The sequence below is a fragment of the Rhinopithecus bieti genome, unplaced genomic scaffold (assembly GCF_001698545.2).
Source record: "Rhinopithecus bieti isolate Rb0 unplaced genomic scaffold, ASM169854v2 scaffold_18548, whole genome shotgun sequence".
In the NCBI taxonomy this organism is placed as follows: domain Eukaryota; kingdom Metazoa; phylum Chordata; class Mammalia; order Primates; family Cercopithecidae; genus Rhinopithecus; species Rhinopithecus bieti.
In genome coordinates, this window is record NW_016809526.1 from 891,779 (window position 1) to 908,100 (window position 16,322).

Below are 16,322 nucleotides of genomic sequence, written 5' to 3' on the forward strand. Positions count from 1 at the left end.
AAAAAAAAGATGGAAGGGCCTAGAATCGAAATGTGTTTTGGGAACTCATCCAGAAAAGAATCAACTTTCGGTGTATCTAACTTGGTGACACAGTAGACTCCCCTTATCTTTGGGGGATTTGTTCCCAGACCCCCAGTAACTATCTGCGGTCTTGGATAGTACTGATCCTTATATATATAGCTGTTTATACCCTATGTATACCTACACTATGTTTTTCTTTTTTTTTTTTAGACGAGTAGGAGGGTGACTTTAGTCACAGGCTGCTCAAAAACACAGACTGCAGAGAACAGGATTTGGATTGGCAAACTCGGTACCCTCATGTCACACTTCTTTGCTCCTGCCTTGGAGCATTTTGGCTGGGACTCAAAACCCCAGTGCTATTAGGGGCAGTCCCCTTGCCCCTCATTCCCCCACCCAAAAGCTGAAGCCTCATGACCCACTTCGAGGAAAAATATCCCGTCCTGGTTTTGTGTGTCCAGTCGGCCCTCCAAACACATCCTTTCCCTGGGACACATACTTCAGGCCAGCCTATATTATGTCAGGTGGCTGGTTGCCCTTTTCTGGGAGACTCCCAATGACTGTATCCTCTCTGCTTAAAGACTGTAGAGGCAACTGGTGTTCTCACGCAAAATGGCCAAGGTGTGGGAGACTGGATCTTTGACTCTGGCAATCTCTGGGACCGTATGCAAGGCCAGGCCCAGGTGGGCATACTGGCAAAGGCTTTTGGGAACCTGGCGTGGGAGGAAGTAGGGAGCATCCGTTTCCACGATGATTTTCTCCAGTGGGATCTGCCTCAGCACTTCCCAGGCGGAGGAGTACGTCGGGACCGCCGTGAGGCCCACCCACATTGGGAAAGTACTTCAGCAGGGGCTCGATGGCCAGGTAGCTGCAGAGAAGTGATGCCTATGGATCTCGTAGTCAGAGGACACACATTTTCTCATGGTGTCCAGCCGATCCTCGTCAGCTTGCCGGCAGTGGATCACCAAGGCTTCTCTAGAGACACAGCCAGCATAGGCTGTCTCTTAAATACCTTGTGATGTTCTGGGACAGGCATGGTGCACTTGAAGGAGTAATCGAAGCTTATTTCTCCAAATGCCACAGCCTTGGGATGCCTTAAGGCTTGTAAAAGATTTCTTTCCTGACTCTTACTGTAGCTGTAGTAGCATGGAAAATGAGTATGACAGCCAGAGGCCCCCCAGACCACATCCTCTTTTAACAGCTCTCCCCACAGGCAATTTGTCAGGGTATGAGGATGGCAGAGGTCAAAGATGCAACCCTGAAATTCCTTAGCGAAGGAGCTGCTGTAAATTCTTCTGAACTTAGTCAAGGTCCCTTTGAAAGGCAACTTGGAAGATAGCGTGTCCAAGTGACAATGGGTATCAATGAAGCCCTGCTCTGGGCGTGGCTCCCAGTGGCTCTTTGACAGGGAACTGGATGCGTGTCCTCCACAAGGACGTGGAGGCGTCTCCTCTTGGAATGTTCTTTTCTGCTTCACCTCTTTTCCTCCCAAGTTTCTGGAGAAGTGAAATGAATGGGAATTCTAGGAGCTGCCTTCCTCTGAGGCCTCCACATCTCAGGAGATGTTGTGGGAGCGCATCACAGAGTTGGGGGAAGAATCACTCAGGCACTCCGGCTGCTCCCCCCAGCCTGTACTGTGTCATTGCTGCTGCTGCCCACAGAGAGGTGGCTGGAAGGCGTGGGGCTGCTGGTGCACTAGCTGACATATGCCAAGTACTACTGTACTGATGTGACAGGTACATGACATAGTGGTGAAGAAAGAAGGCTCTGGAATGGCTGAGAGTTTCAGCGAGACGGGTTCCTCCTGAGAGAATCTGACCGTGGAGATCTCCACATCAGACCAGTTGCTTCCTGAAGAGGGGTGCTCCATCACCACCTCTATCTTTATGCTTTTGGATTTCTAAATGGGAGTCATCCAAAAACTCTAGGGGTGGAGAGCATTTGTCAGTGACTGTCCTTTGGTCCCCAGAGGGCTCCTTACTGGGTTTCTCCTGAGAGCTTGTAACTACTGTCTCGTGTCATAGAAGCTGTCCATCTCTGGCACGGTGTTGTCCTTCTCCACTGACCTCTGGGATTGACTCTTTATCCTTCTGAGCAGGGGTGACTGTGACACTCCTGGCTGTTCCTTCTCAGTCCTGACTGGTCCTTCACTCCTAGCTGGTCCTTCTCCACAACTGGGACACTCTGCTATGCTTGGATTTGCACTAGTGACAGCCTCTCCCTTCCTTTTCGGCATCGATTTCCCTTGGATGTCCTGGTTAGCCTTCAGGTGGATCATTGTGGAGCCCTGATCTCGAAGTCTATCCCGCTTCCTTTTCTGGACCTTGTTGGGATTCTCAGTCATGTCATTCTGACTCAGCTTCAGCTGCAAATTCAGAGTTCATGGAATTACCACAACTGTCTTTGGAATCAACCTTAAAACTGCAGGCTTCCTTTTCTAGAGAAGCTATTTCTTCTAGAGAGGGATTGGTAGGATGTGGAAGGGTTCCCCCTGACAAAAGGACCCCCCCCCACCAGTGCTCTGAATCAGGCAGCCTTTGGTGGTGGCCCCGCCCACACCTGTGCCCGAGGAATGCGGGGGAGGAGTGTAAGAGTTAAAGAGGAAAGAAACAGGAAAAGCGGCTCAACAGTCAAAGACAGGTTTGTTTTGGACAGTAAACCTGAGAGGGCCTTCTGGCTGAGTTAGGTCAGAGGCACTGTCTCTTATAGACTAAGAGTATTTAAGGGTTCAGGGCAGGAGAGCTTATCACAGACTTGGAATGTTTCTGTGTCTCTTCCTCTTGCTTATCTGGGAGGGGGAGTTTTTGTGTCTATTCCCATACATCTTCTGCAGCTGCAGGGAACCCCTCCCCACCCGCTAGTCTGGTTTTAGCTTGTCTGTCTTAGCGCATCTAAAGGGAAAGGAATGTGCTTATTAGGGCCCACTTTTTTACTGGGGCCCATTTTTATGGGGCCCATTTACACTCCCAAAATGTGAGTGTGAAGTTTAATGGTCACCCAAGAGACTTTCCCCCCTCCCTCTGTGCCCAGCTGTCTTATCTGTGTTTTACTGTCTGCTCTTTCTGGCTGCTTTTTGTTAGAAGTGATTTCCTTGAAATGCATGAGGTTAGAAAGGGAACTGGAACTGAAAGTGGCGGCGTTTATCCAAGATGATGGTGCTCCTGCTCGGTCATTCCAGACCCTATAGTTATAAAAGGACCAGAGGCGACGTGTTCTTTTTGGTTACTTCCTGCTGGGCGGGAGAGGTGGAGAGTCCTTTGGTCTCAGATTGACTGCAGGAGCAATGCTGTCTGTAGATGTTTTGAGTAGTTGTCTGTGAAATAGCCATGCTCCTGTCAGTTAAGAATCTCTGAAAAAGGTTAGTTAGGCAGGGTAAAAACATTAGTCCTAGGCATATTATTAGGAGAGGGCGCAAGAATGGGATGACCCATGGAATGATTTTTGTTCCCAAACCAGTAATTTATTTGCTGGTTTTGGTATTTGCTTAGCCTTTTAACCCTTTCTTTGAGATTTTTAGCAGCATCTCTTAGGAAACCTGATTGGTTGAGATAGAAGCCACATTTCTTTCCCAGTGAGAAGCAGAGGCACACGTTTGGAAAGACCCATGTGTTATTTTTTGTTAGTTACTTATTCTTGCTATGAGGATAGTAATAAAGCAAAATGCTACAGTAATTGAGACTGTCTGTCCGATATCCCACCCTCAGGGCGCTAGCGTATGGTCCTACTGTAAATAGTCAAGTAAAGCGTCCCGTGGCATAGTAAATAATTTCCATAAAAAAGCTTTAATATTTGGCTTAAAAGGAGAGGTAGAAATGACAAGAAGTATTTGGTGAGGTAGGAGTGAGACTAAGTCAGATGAGTAATGTTCACTCAGTTACTTACTTTTTATGATTTTCAGCTTAAGATTTCTTGTTTCTTTACTTTGATATTTAGGGCATTCCTCTGGGCTGTTAGGGGTTGCTTCCTCAGCTTTTCAGGCTTTGACGTGAGTGTGATGTATGCAGGAGTTGATTCCTGTGGCAGATGTAATTTAAACTGTAGAAAACAATAAAAATTAAAAAACATCAGTCAAGACTAGAATTTAACAGGTGTGCTATAGTTTTTGAAACCTAATTTTCTCTCTCCAGTTTCCCATTTTTATTAAAAGACAAATCATGATAGGACTGGTTTGCTTTATTATACTTGGCTTAATTATTTGTATACAGTGCAGCAAGAGTAATTATTTGCTATATATGCCTTTTAAATTCGCTTTGATGGAAATTTTTTCCATAGAAGGAATCCGAGATAAGACTTTCCAAAGCCAAACCCAGCCATGGATTTGTACCATTAAATACCTATGAGTTGGGCAAATTCCTTTCCTCTTGAGGTTTCAAGATAACTCGGGGTTCCTGGCCTGTCAGAAAGTGACATGCTTTGCTTAGCACAGGTCAGAAACCCTGTACAGGGACTGTGTACCCAAAATATGAGACCAGTTTCCAAGGGCTTTCTTGGCTACCTAAGTCAATTTCGATTCCTTAAAGGAGAGCACACCATTGCAGTCAAAGCCTTGGCAAAATAACCAGTTTCTCCAATTGTGTTCTGTTACACAAGAAAATAGAGTCTTATTGCACTGATGCAAACAACTATATTGTTGTAGTTTGAGAACACTTATAATTAGTTTTCAAATTCTAGAGGAACTAGCCAGAGAGAAACAAACATTTTAAAATCTTACCTACAGGAGTATACTTAGTTTCTGTTGATTGGAATAGTTTCAGAAATAATGCTACCAGTTCCCCTCTGTACCTCTGGTATAATTTGGCTGTGAATCCGTCTGGTCCTGGACTTTTTTGGTTGGTAGGCTATTAATTATTGCTTCAAATTCAGAGCCTGTTACTGATCTATTCAGGGATTCAACTTCTTCCTGGTTTCGTCTTGGGAGGGTGTGTATGTCCAGGAATTTATCCATTTCTTCTAGATTTTCTAGTTTATTTGCGTAGAGATGTTCATAGTATTCTCTAATGGTAGTTTGTATTTCTGTGGGGTCGGTGTTGATATCCCCTTTATTTTTTGTGTCTATATGATTCTTCTCTCTTTCCTTTATTAGTCTTGCTAGCGGTCTATTTTGTTGATCTTTTCAAAAAAACCAGCTCCTGGATTCATTAATTTTTTTTTTTTTTGAAGGATTTTTTTTTGTCTTTCTCCTTCAGTTCTGCTCTGATTTTAATTATTTCTTGCCTTCTGCTAGCTTTTGAATTTGTTTGCTCTTGCTTCTCTAGTTCTTTTAATTGCGATGTTAGGGTATCAATTTTAGATCTTTCCTGCTTTCTTTCGTGGGCATTTAGTGCTATAAATTTCCCTCTACACACTGCTTTAAATGTGTCCCGGAGAGGGTGGTATGTTGTGTCTTTGTTCTCATTGGTTCTAGATTTTTGGTTCTTTATTTCGGCCTTCATTTCATTATGTACCCAGTAGTCACTCAGGAGTAGATTGTTCAGTTTCCATGTAGTTGTGTGGTTTTGAGTGAGTTTCTTAATCCTGAGTTCTAATTTGATTGGGCTGTGGTCTGAGAGACAGTTTGTTATCATTTCTGTTCTTTCACATTTGCTGAGGAGTGCTTTACTTCCAACTATGTGGTCAATTTTGGAATAAGTGTGACATGGTGCTGAGAAGAATGTATATTCCATTGATTTGGGGTGGAGAGTTCTGTAGATGTCTGTTAGGTCTGCTTAGTGCAGAGCTGACCAGCGTTCAGGTCCTGGATATCCTTGTTAACTTTCTGTCTCATTGATCTAATGTTGACAGTGGAGTGTTAAAGTCTCCCATTATTATTCTGTGGGAGTCTAAGTCTTTTTGTAGGTCTCTTAAGAACTTGCTTTATGAATCTGGGTGCTCCTGTACTGGTTGCATATATATTTAGGATAGTTCTTCTTGTTGCGTTGATCCCTTTACCATTATGTAATGCCCTTTGTCCATTTTGATCTTTGTTGGTTTAAAGTCTGTTTTATCAGAGACTAGGATTGCAACCTCTGCTTTTTTTGTTTTCCGTTTGCTTGGTAGATCTTCCTCCATCCCTTTATTTTGAGCCTATCTGTGTCTCTGCATGTGAGATGGGTCTCCTGAATACAGCACACTGATGAGTCTTGACTCTTTATCCAACTTGTCAGTCTGTGTCTTTTAATTGGGGCATTTAGCCCATTTACGTTTAAGGTTAATATTGTTATGTGTGAATTTGATCCTGTCATTATGATGTTAGCTGGTTATTTTGCTCGTTAGTTGATGCTGTTTCTTCCTAGCATNCCGACCTGTAAAGGATTTTATTTCTCCTTCACTTACGAAGCGTAGTTTGGCTGGATATGAAATTCTGGGTTGAAAATTATTTTCTTTAAGAATATTGAATGTTGGCCCCTGCTCTCTTCTGGTTTGTAGAGTTTCTGCTGAGAGATATGCTGTTAGTCTGATGGTCTTCTCTTTGTAGGTAACCCGACCTTTCACTGTGGCTGCCCTTAACATTTTTTCCTTCATTTCAGCCTTAGTGAATCTGACAATTACGTGTCTTGGGGTTGCTCTTCCTGAGGAGTATCTTTGTGGTGTTCTCTGTATTTCCTGAATTTGAATGTTGGCCTGCCTTGCTAGGTTGGGGAAGTTTTCCTGGATAATATCCTGAAGAGTGTTTTCCAACTTGGTTCCATTCTCCCCCTCACTTTCATGTACACCAATCAAATACAGATTTGGTCTTTTCACAGAGTCCCATATTTATTGGAGGCTTTGTTCATTTCTTTTTACTCTTTTTTCTCTAAACTTCTCTTCTCACTTCATTTCATTCGATCTTCAATCACTGATACCTTTTCTTCCACTTGATTGAATCAGCTACTGAAGCTTGTGCATGCATCGTGTAGTTCTCATGCCATGGTTTTCAGCTCCATCAAGTCATTTAAGGTCTTCACTTCACTGTTTATTCTAGTTAGCCATTTGTCTAATCTTTTTTCAAGGTTTTTAGCTTCTTTGCGATGGGTTTGAACATCATCCTTTAGCTTGGAGAAGTTTGTTATTACTGATCTTCTGAAGCCTACTTCTGCCAGCTTGTCAAAGTCATTCTCCGTCCAGCTTTGTTCCATTGCTGGCGAGGAGCCATGATCCTTTGGAGGAGAAGAGGCACTCTGGTTTTTAGAATTTTCAGCTTTTCTGCTCTGGTTTCCCCATCTTTGTGGTTTTATCTACCTGTCTTTGATGATGGTGATATACAGATGGGGTTTTGGTGTGGATGTCCTTTTTGTTGATGTTGATGCTATTCTTTTCTGTTTGTTAGTTTTCCTTCTAACAGGCAGGACCCTCAGCTGCAGGTCTTTTGGGGTTTGCTGGAGGTCCACTCCAGACCCTGTTTGCCTGGGTATCAGCAGTGGAGGCTGCAGAACAGCAAATATTGCAGAACAGCAACTGTTACTGCCTGATCCTTCCTCTGGAAGCTTCGTCTCAGAGGGGCACCCGGCTGTGTGAGGTGTCTAGTCGGCCCCTACTGGGACGTGTCTCCCAGTTAGGCTACTCAGGGGTCAGGGACCCACTTGAGGAGGCAGTCTGTCCATTCTCATGTCTCAGTTTCCATGCTGGGAGAACACTGCTTTCTTCAGAGCTGTCAGACAGGGACGTTTAAGTCTGCAGAAGTTTCTGCTGCCTTTTGTTCAGCTATGCCCTGCCCCAGAGGTGGAGTCTACAAAGGCAGGCAGGCCTCATTGAGCTGAGGTGGACTCCACCCAGTTCGAGCTTCCCGCCTGCTTTGTTTACTGACTTAAGCCTCAGCAATGGCAGACCTCCCTCCCCCAGGCTTGCTGCTGCCTCGCAGTTCCATCTCAGACTGTTGCGCTAGCAGTGAGCAAGGCTCCATGGGCGTGGGACCTGCCAAGCCAGGCACGGGATATAATCTCCTTGTGTGCCGTTTGCTAAGACCGTTGGGAAAGTACAGTATTAGGGCAGGAGTGTCCCAATTTTCCAGGTACCTTCTGTCATGGCTTCCCTTGGCTAGGAAATGGAATTCCCCGACCCCTTGCACTTCTCGGGTGAGGTGATGGCCTGCCTTGCTTCGGCTCACGCTCCGTGGGCTGCATACACTTTCCAACAAGTCCCAGTGAGTTGAACCCAGTACCTCAGTTGGAAATGCAGAAATCACCCATCTTCTGCGTCGCTCACGCTGGCAGCTATGGACTGGACTCGTTCCTATTTGGCCATCTTGGAATGAACCAGCAGTCCCATTTAATTTTAACCAATTTGACCATGAAGTGAGGTTTTTACTAACCTGTTATGACCCTTGACAAGTTTTGCTAAAGAGTATATTGGGCATTTTAAGAAAACCTTGTGCTTTTATTTTAGTAATTGTAGAAAAAAAATCCATATAATACCCTTTTGAATTTAATAAATATGTTTACACACAGTTTCCTTTACAGGATTAATTTTTACAATCTTTTACAAATTTGCTTAAATTGTCCAATTTAATTTTAAAATTAAATGAGAAGGGGTGGGGTTTGGGGCTAAAGACTTTGGGGCAGGAGGGACGGGGGTTCAGATGGGCAAGGAACGGAATGCAGGGGTTGAGTGTGGAGGGGTTCTTCTGCAGGGTCGAAAGGGGTTTTGGAGGAAGGAGAGACCTGGGGAGGGTTTTTTGTTTTGTTTTGATTTGTTTTGTTTTTAAAGAGAAGGATGTCAGCTGGGCACGGTGGCTCACACATGTAATCCCAGCACTTTGGGAGGCCAAGGCAGGCCGATCGTGAGGTCAGGAGATTGAGACCATCCTGGCCAACATGGTGAAATGCTGTCTGTAGTAAAATACAAAAAATTAGCTGGGCGCGGTGGCAGGCGCCTGTAGTCCCAGCTACTTGGGAGGCTGAGGCAGGAGAATCGCTTGAACCTGGGAGGCACAGGTTGCAGTGAGCCAAGATTGCACCACTGCACTCTAGCCTGATGACAGACCGAGACTCGGTCTCAAAAACAAAAAAAAAAAAAGGAGGATGTCATGAGGGGTGCAAGCTTGACACAGGGAGGGTAGAAGAAAGCCTGAATATAGGGAATCTCTTGCCATTTGCCATTCCTGTGATAAAATTGTCGAGGTCCCTGAGAATCTGAAAGTTAAAGGGTGCCGTTTTCAGGCGATCAGCTGTATATTATCTCATTTGTATTGGGGCCAGGCCATGTTGCAATAAAAGCTAAACACTTTGGCTTTAGGCTTCCCTGTGAGCCAAGTTTGGTGAGGTTGTGAAGGAGACAGCCCAGAGGGGAGACGTAAAAATGTGGATGGTTTGGCACCATGTGGACTGGTGAGAGGAGACTGAGTGGGTCTATTTTTATTAGGTATCCCCAGACAAAAGAGACCCGGGATCTTCTTTCCAAAGAGAACAGTTAAGCTGAGAAAAAACTGGGTGTCCCCAAGATGTCCTCTAACTTAGTCCCACTGGTCCTCTGAGGACCAGGATGGCAGACTGAACTTTCTCAGGTACCACGAGAAAGCCAGGAGAAGGCAGATCTTACCAGTCAGCTGAATTAGTGTCTGATGTTGGATGTTCCTGTTGGAATCAGCAAAGGGCCTCCCGAACTGGAGTGCGTGAGGAAGAGGGAGAGGGAGAGAGAAAGAAGAGGGAGGAAGAGGGAGCAAGGGTTAGGGAGCGAAATAACCCATTGCTGGCAGTTGGAGGTGGATTCCTGAGACCTGAGGGTTTTGAGAGCCCACTGGGGAGTAGCCCCAGCCTAAGCTTCGCAGTCCCCTTCAGATTAGTTGTCCTCCTCACACAAATCGCTCAAAAAATGAAGCAACAGAAGAGACGGGGTGTGTGGCCAGAGACTCTCAGGATCCAGGCGTTAACTCAGGATGAGCTGTCGCTGCCCAGTGCTTCCTGGGTTGCAGGAGAGCCTCTGCCCCCAACATCCGTCCTGGGTTTCAGCACCACATGTAAGCGTTAAAGAGGAAAGAAACACAAAAAGCGACTCAACAGTCAAAAACAGGTTTATTTTGGACAATAAACCCGAGAGGGCCTTGTGGCCGAGTGAGGTCAGCGGTGCTGTCTCTTACAGGCTGAGTGTATTTAAGGGTTCAGGGTGGGAGAGCTTATCACAGGCTGGAAATCTTTCTGTGTCTCTCTGTCTTGCTTATCTGGGAGGGAGAATTTTGTGTCTGTTCCCATACATCTTCCTGCAGCTGCAGGCATACCCCCCGAGTCTGCTTTTAGCTTGCCTATGTTTCCCTGTAGTGCACCTAAAGGGAAAGGAATGTGCTTATTAGGGCCCACTGTTTTACTAGGGCCCATGGTATGACTGTGATGTTTGGTGGTTACCCAAGAGATTTTCCCCCCTTACTCTGTGCCCAGCTGTGTTATCTGTGTTTTACTATCTGCTCTTTCTGGCTGCTTGTTGTTAGAAATGATTTCCTTGAAATGTGTGAGGTTAGAAAGGGAGCTGGAACTGAAAGTGGCGGTGTTTGTCCAAGATGATGGTGCTCCTGCTCTGTCAAGGAGGAGGAGTGACTTCTGTGGCGGGATGAGCCCCAGGACAACCTCGGTGAAGCAAGCCACATCATCCTCTTCCTGGGCTTTCAGGCGCTTGGGGCTGCCACCGCGTCCTGAACGCAACACAGAGCTCTGAACTGACCAGCTGAGGGGCCACATCACCGGGCTCCCAGAGGCAGCTGCGCTTGCCAGGATACCTTCGCGCTTGCCAGGACACCTTCCCGCATGCTGCTGCGTGGTACTTAACCTCGTGCCAATCCAGCACCATGGACCCCTTTCCCTTTTCTTCCCACTGCCCATCACAGTTCTCACAGTTTCAGAGATGCCAAAGTGCTTTGGAGAAGTCAGAATGCTCTGATATTTACGAAAGGCTTCAGTGTGGCGTCTGAGCTCAGTGTGCTTCCAAGATCACCAAACGCTTCTGTCTGCGCAGGCTACTTCAGAGATGCCTAACTGCTCTTGGGCTACAAAGCGCTTTGATTACTTTGCAGTACAAAGCCCAGAGCTGTGAAAGCGCTTCAGAAGACCACAAGGGGCTTTAAGGTTCACACATGGCTGCTGACCCATGGGCTCCTGCAGCTCACCCAGCTGCCCTGGGCTGGAAGGGGCCCAAGCGCCCCTCAGAGCCAGCCGCACCCCTCAAGACCGCCTCTAGACAGCCCACCTGGCTGCCGAGGCCCAGACACCTGCCATGCATGCCCCATTGGGCCACCCACACGGTTCTGCCCGGCCCGACCTCTGCCCAAGATGAGACCACTCTAACCTCCCCAGTGCCCGCCCTCTGGTATGTTTTTCCCTATACATACATACCTATGATAAAGATTATATGTTAGGCTCATAATAACTAATAAAATAGAAAAACTGTAACAATATGTTATAATAAAAGTTGTGTGACCTGCTATCTCTTTTTCAAAATACCCTGTGTTATGATGATGTGAGATGGCCCAGTCCCTGTGTGTGGGATAGGTGAGGGGAATGGTGTAGGCATCGTGACATAGGGCTAGGCTGCTCCTGAGCTTCCTGTGATGTGTCAGGAGGGTCACACAGCCACGACAGTGTCGGTGGTTGTGTGTCAGGAGCAGATGATGTGGCTGACGGGCGAGCCGCGTTTGCAGCCCCGGGGTACACGGGACAAAGGGGTGGCAGCCGTCCCTGGGTGGATGGTGCAAGATGTCATCATGCTGTCAGATTGGCATGCAATTTAAAACTTAGGAAATGCCCTTTTCTGGAATGTTTCATTTAACGTTTTCTGACTGCAGTTGATCTTCATTAACCGAAACTGCAGAAAGGGAAACCGTGGAGAAGTGGGGCAGCTGTGTGACTTGAACTGACACATTTGTTTTTGCTTAAATGACTTATGGAGAATCCACAATTCTACTGGTCTGAGATGGAAAATGAAAAAGACCATGTCCTTTTGATTTTGCCCTTGGAGAGAGGAGACCTTGTTGTAGGAGTGAATCTTAGGTGGCTCCTGGCTCTCCACTGTCCACCGATGTTCTGCTGCGTCCACACACTTTCAAGCCCTATGCCGGCTCCCGCGCTGGATCTTTGTGAGGGCTTTTGTCCTGTAAAATGGCCCCACAGCAGAAGCCTAGTGTGGTAGCAGCCTGGTTCACATGAGTAGGATTTTGACAGAGTAGCTCCGTTTCCGGGTATGACTTCGGAGCCCAGCACGCCTAGTTTCATGCCACAGTGACACAAGCGAGTCACCCCGTCTGCTCCAGTCCCCTGTCCCCAATTCCCAGTCGTCTCAGCCACCCATTTTTATTTTGAAAATTAATCTCATGGAAGTTTCTATTTGCTTTTATTGCTCTCTTTGTTTACTTGTCTATTTCCTATTACTCATATGTGCCATTAAAAAGCTGACTGGATAAACAGCTCTTAAAACTGTAAGAGAAATAGTATGGGGCTTTGTGTAATAAAACATACTGCAACTTTCCAACACTGATACCTGTGGACATTTGGTAGGACTATATGCTTTTTCCATGTGAAGTACGAAATTGAGGATTTCTCATAAATTTAGGATTGCTTTGTAAAAATATTTCACTATTGGTAGAAAGTAGTTTACATTAATAAGTACAAAAACCAGAAAGTCAATTAGAAAAAATATAAAATAAAAAGTAAAGGTAGTTATTAATCTGTAATTATTTACAATGTCAATTTTCAGAGTTAACGAATTACATGATCCAATGTACCAGTACCGAGTTGACACCGGGAATTTCCAGGTAAGGATTGTTCATGAAGCCTGCAATTTTTCTTCTTAATGCTGTTTTATAAAATTACTGAAGTTTGTGACTTAAATTGTTCTGTTGAGCCTGCTGACTACTTGGGAAGGACTACATAGAAAGTTCAAGGGTGGAAGATTTGGGAAAAAATTTTTTTTCTTTTTTTAGGGGGGGGGTGGAGTCTTGCTCTGTCACCCAGGCTGGAGTGCAGTGGTGCGATCTTAGCTCACTGCAGCCTCTGCCTTCTGGGTTCAAGTGATTCTCCTGCCTCAGCCTTCTCAGTAACTGGGATGATAGGTGTGCGCCACGACACCTGGCTAATTTCTGTATTATTAGTAGAGATAGGGTTTCACCATATTGGCCAGACTGGTCTCAAACTCCTGACCTCAAGTGATTTACTCATCTTGGCCTCCCAAAGTGCTGGGATTATAGGTGTAAGCCACTGTACCCGGCAGAAAAGCTCTTTAAAACAATGTTTTTAATTCCAGTCTGGTTTGTAGCTGACACAGTGGCAGCCCCTGGAAGGATACAGCCGAAGCCCTGTCACTGTGGTTCTGGTCGGCTGCTCTTCCCTTCCCAGTCAGGTGTTGCGGAGCACCAGGTCTGTGGGCTCCGGAACAGACCCCAGGGCCCACGTCTGTTGCTGAAGGAGACACTGGAGAGCTGAGCCTTCTCGGTGCCAAACACGCTGGTCTAGTCCAGTCCCTTTGCTTTACGTAAGGTCCCAGCTCAAGTCACTCAGGTGCTTTCGAGAAAAATGATCCCGATTCCTGCTGTGCTGTCCTGTGCTCTGAGCCTTGACTGTAGGAGGGGAGCTCCGGTGCTGAGAGGACAGGAAAGGGCTGGGGGGATGGCGTGGGCCGGAGTCATTGAGGAGCGGGGACTGCGTCCAAAGATACTGTCCACCTCACAGCCTGGCCCTCATCAGAACCCACGGGCTTGCCCTCCCCATTACAACTCTGTCTTCAGAAAAGGGCTTTGTCTTGCTGTAACATTACAGAATTGTGCACTTTTAGACCTTAGGTCCTGTAGAGCATCTTAATTCAAGCCCCTCATGTCACAGATAAGAAAAGAGGTCCGGAATGGTTGATGGTTGAGACGGTGCGTGGATTCTCAGGACCTAGCCTGGGTCCTTTCTTGGATACGTGCCACCTTCTCACATGCAGGGGAAGGGTGGGGAGCCAGCCCTTTGCCCCCAGGGGCGAGAGAGACAGATAGTGGCCGCTGCAGTCTGAGCACCCACTGTGCCTGGACAGGTCTGTGGTGGGAGGAGTTTGGGCTCTGCTCTGCTGATTTGCAAGGCCTAGGGTGTCATCCACCTCGGGAGCTGCATGTGCTCGCAGTGGGACTGAGCAGATGGTCCCGGGTGGGAGCCCGTTGTTCTGCTTCCTAGAGGGACCTTCGGGATTTAAGTCCCTTCTAAAAACCTGTGGCTTTCCTGCCCGTGGTGGTGCGGGGAGAAGGTTGCAGAGGCCCTGTTCTGACTCCAGTGCTGCCTTGCATCCTCCTAGGGAATGAAGGTCTTCTTCATGGTGGTGGCAGCGGTGTACGTCCTGTACCTCTTGTTCTTGATAGTGCGGGCGTGTTCCGAGCTACGTCACATGCCTTATGTAGGTAAGTGCCCCTTTACAGAATCAGTCGGTGCAGGGGTGGCTTGGGAGTGACTCAGGTAGGAGAAGAAGTGGTTGGAGTCTCCTAAGCCGGGGCCTTCCTTGAGAGCCCAGGGACTGGTCCATCCCACAGGCTGGGGACCAGGGTATGTGGTCTCTGGGAGCCACAACAGACCTAACAGGTTAGTCTAGCATTTGGGGCCTTCAGAGCAGCCTGGGTCCTGCGGTACTGCACCCTGCAGAGCAGAGCGAGTCACCCTGAGCTTGGGGGATCCTTCCCTGAGTCCGTCCCACAAGAGGATGATGGCTGTGGCCTCCCTGGACACCACCCTGGCCCTGGGAAGGGACCAACGTTCTCCTGGGCTGCAGGTGACTCTGGCCAAGTCTGGAGGAAGGAGCATTTGTCCAAAGAGCTTTGCTTCATTTTGTTTTATGTTTTCAAAATCAAATGAGAGTGGAATTTACATCCAGGGTTGTTAATGAGAGTTTCTTTCTTTTCAGATCTCAGGTTAAAATTTTGACCGCGTTGACTTTTGTAGTACTTGTCATTAGGTAAGAAGACCTTATTTCTTGAAAAGAGCAAAACGGAATTTTTCTTTCACTGTCAGGAATATCTGTTCCCTCCTTTTGTGGAGTGGATTTCAGGGTACTTCTAGCCCAGTTGACTCATGAGGTTAGAGGGCCTCCCACCAAGGGTGGGCAGCTGAGAGCAGCCATCAGCCTGGAGACCATGTTTTTGTTGTAAGTGGCGGGGGACTGGAGCACGTTCACTCGCACACTCGCCGCGTGCTGGGCGTGTTCTGTTCTAGCTGTGCCACCTGCCACCTGTGCAGTGTTCACAGTCACCTGCTGGACGGTTGGAAAACCACAAGACGGACGTGAGGGCACTGGGGACCTTGGGGTCCTTGGGGTGTCCCAAGGACAGGACTCTAAGCATGAGTTAGGACAGCAAACACCCTTGAGCAGCATGCTCTGTTGCCGCCGTTGGGGGACATGGGAGGTGAGGCAGGCTTGGTCCTGTTGTGTCAGGGAGTGGGGTCAGCCTGAGGTCTCTCGGGGCAGGCTTGGCCTGGCCTGAGCGCCCTGGACCTCCCTGGGGACCAGTGCTGGCCAGTTGGTAGAGTAACAGAGCGGGCTGGGAAGTTGTTTCTTTGAATAGATTCCAGATAATTGCTTGGTGGTTTATGGTTTGTTTCTTTCTCCTAAAATCAGAGTCCAGAGGACGGAAAAATCTAGCTGCTGCTTTCCTTTTTAGGTTGTTTGGATGGCAAATAAGTGGATGTTGGCTCTTTTCCTTTATGGGAGTGGCAAGCGGCCTCTGGGAGGTCGGCCTTTGTCCCAGCTTTCCAGGTGGGCTCTGGGGGTCCCTACCTTGTGGAGGGCAAGGACTGAGATACGTATCCAGGGCCGTCCACCACCACTAGGAGTGTGAACTCAGCTCGGACTCGGACTTGAATTTCATTCAGCATCAAAATTCACTCAGAATAATGTGGCATGTGTGTTTATTAGTCTCTGTTCAGGGCTACGTGTGCGTGCTGTGTCTCTGACGTCTCATACACACGGCCATACAACCTCACATATAGGGGCTTACTCACACAACCTCACTCATGCCTTCACTCACAACTGACTCACCCTCACACCCTCATTCTCACCTTCATGCATACCCTCATTCTGACAGCCTCACACCCTCACAGCCTCACTCCCACCCCCTCACACCCTCACCCCCTTACTCTCACACCCTCACACCCACCCTCTCACACCCACCCTCTCACACCCACCCTCTCACACACACCCACCCTCTCACACATCCCCTCACACACCCCCTCACACCTCACGCACCCCCTCACACCCTCTCACACCCTCACCCTCACACCCACCCTCACATACCCCACCCACACACCCCCTCACACTCATACCCTCACACCCTCTCACAGGCACCCTCACACACCCCCTCACACTCTCTCACACACCTTCACAGACCCTCACACATCCTGTCACAACCTCAC

At 47.5% G+C, this 16,322-nt stretch overlaps 1 protein-coding gene and 1 pseudogene across 1 annotated transcript in view; one reads left to right on the top strand and one right to left on the bottom strand.

The window, feature by feature from the left end:
* The window catches only part of TMEM181 (transmembrane protein 181), a 101,223-nt gene that overhangs the window by 75,167 nt on the left and 9,734 nt on the right, over positions 1-16,322 (top strand). Inside the window, 4 exon segments of the mRNA XM_017889621.1 lie at positions 12,649-12,706; positions 14,218-14,320; positions 14,818-14,832; positions 14,835-14,868. Coding sequence (XP_017745110.1) covers positions 12,649-12,706; positions 14,218-14,320; positions 14,818-14,832; positions 14,835-14,868 — 210 coding nt within the window.
* On the bottom strand, positions 244-12,641 carry LOC108540536 (putative deoxyribonuclease TATDN2; annotated as a pseudogene).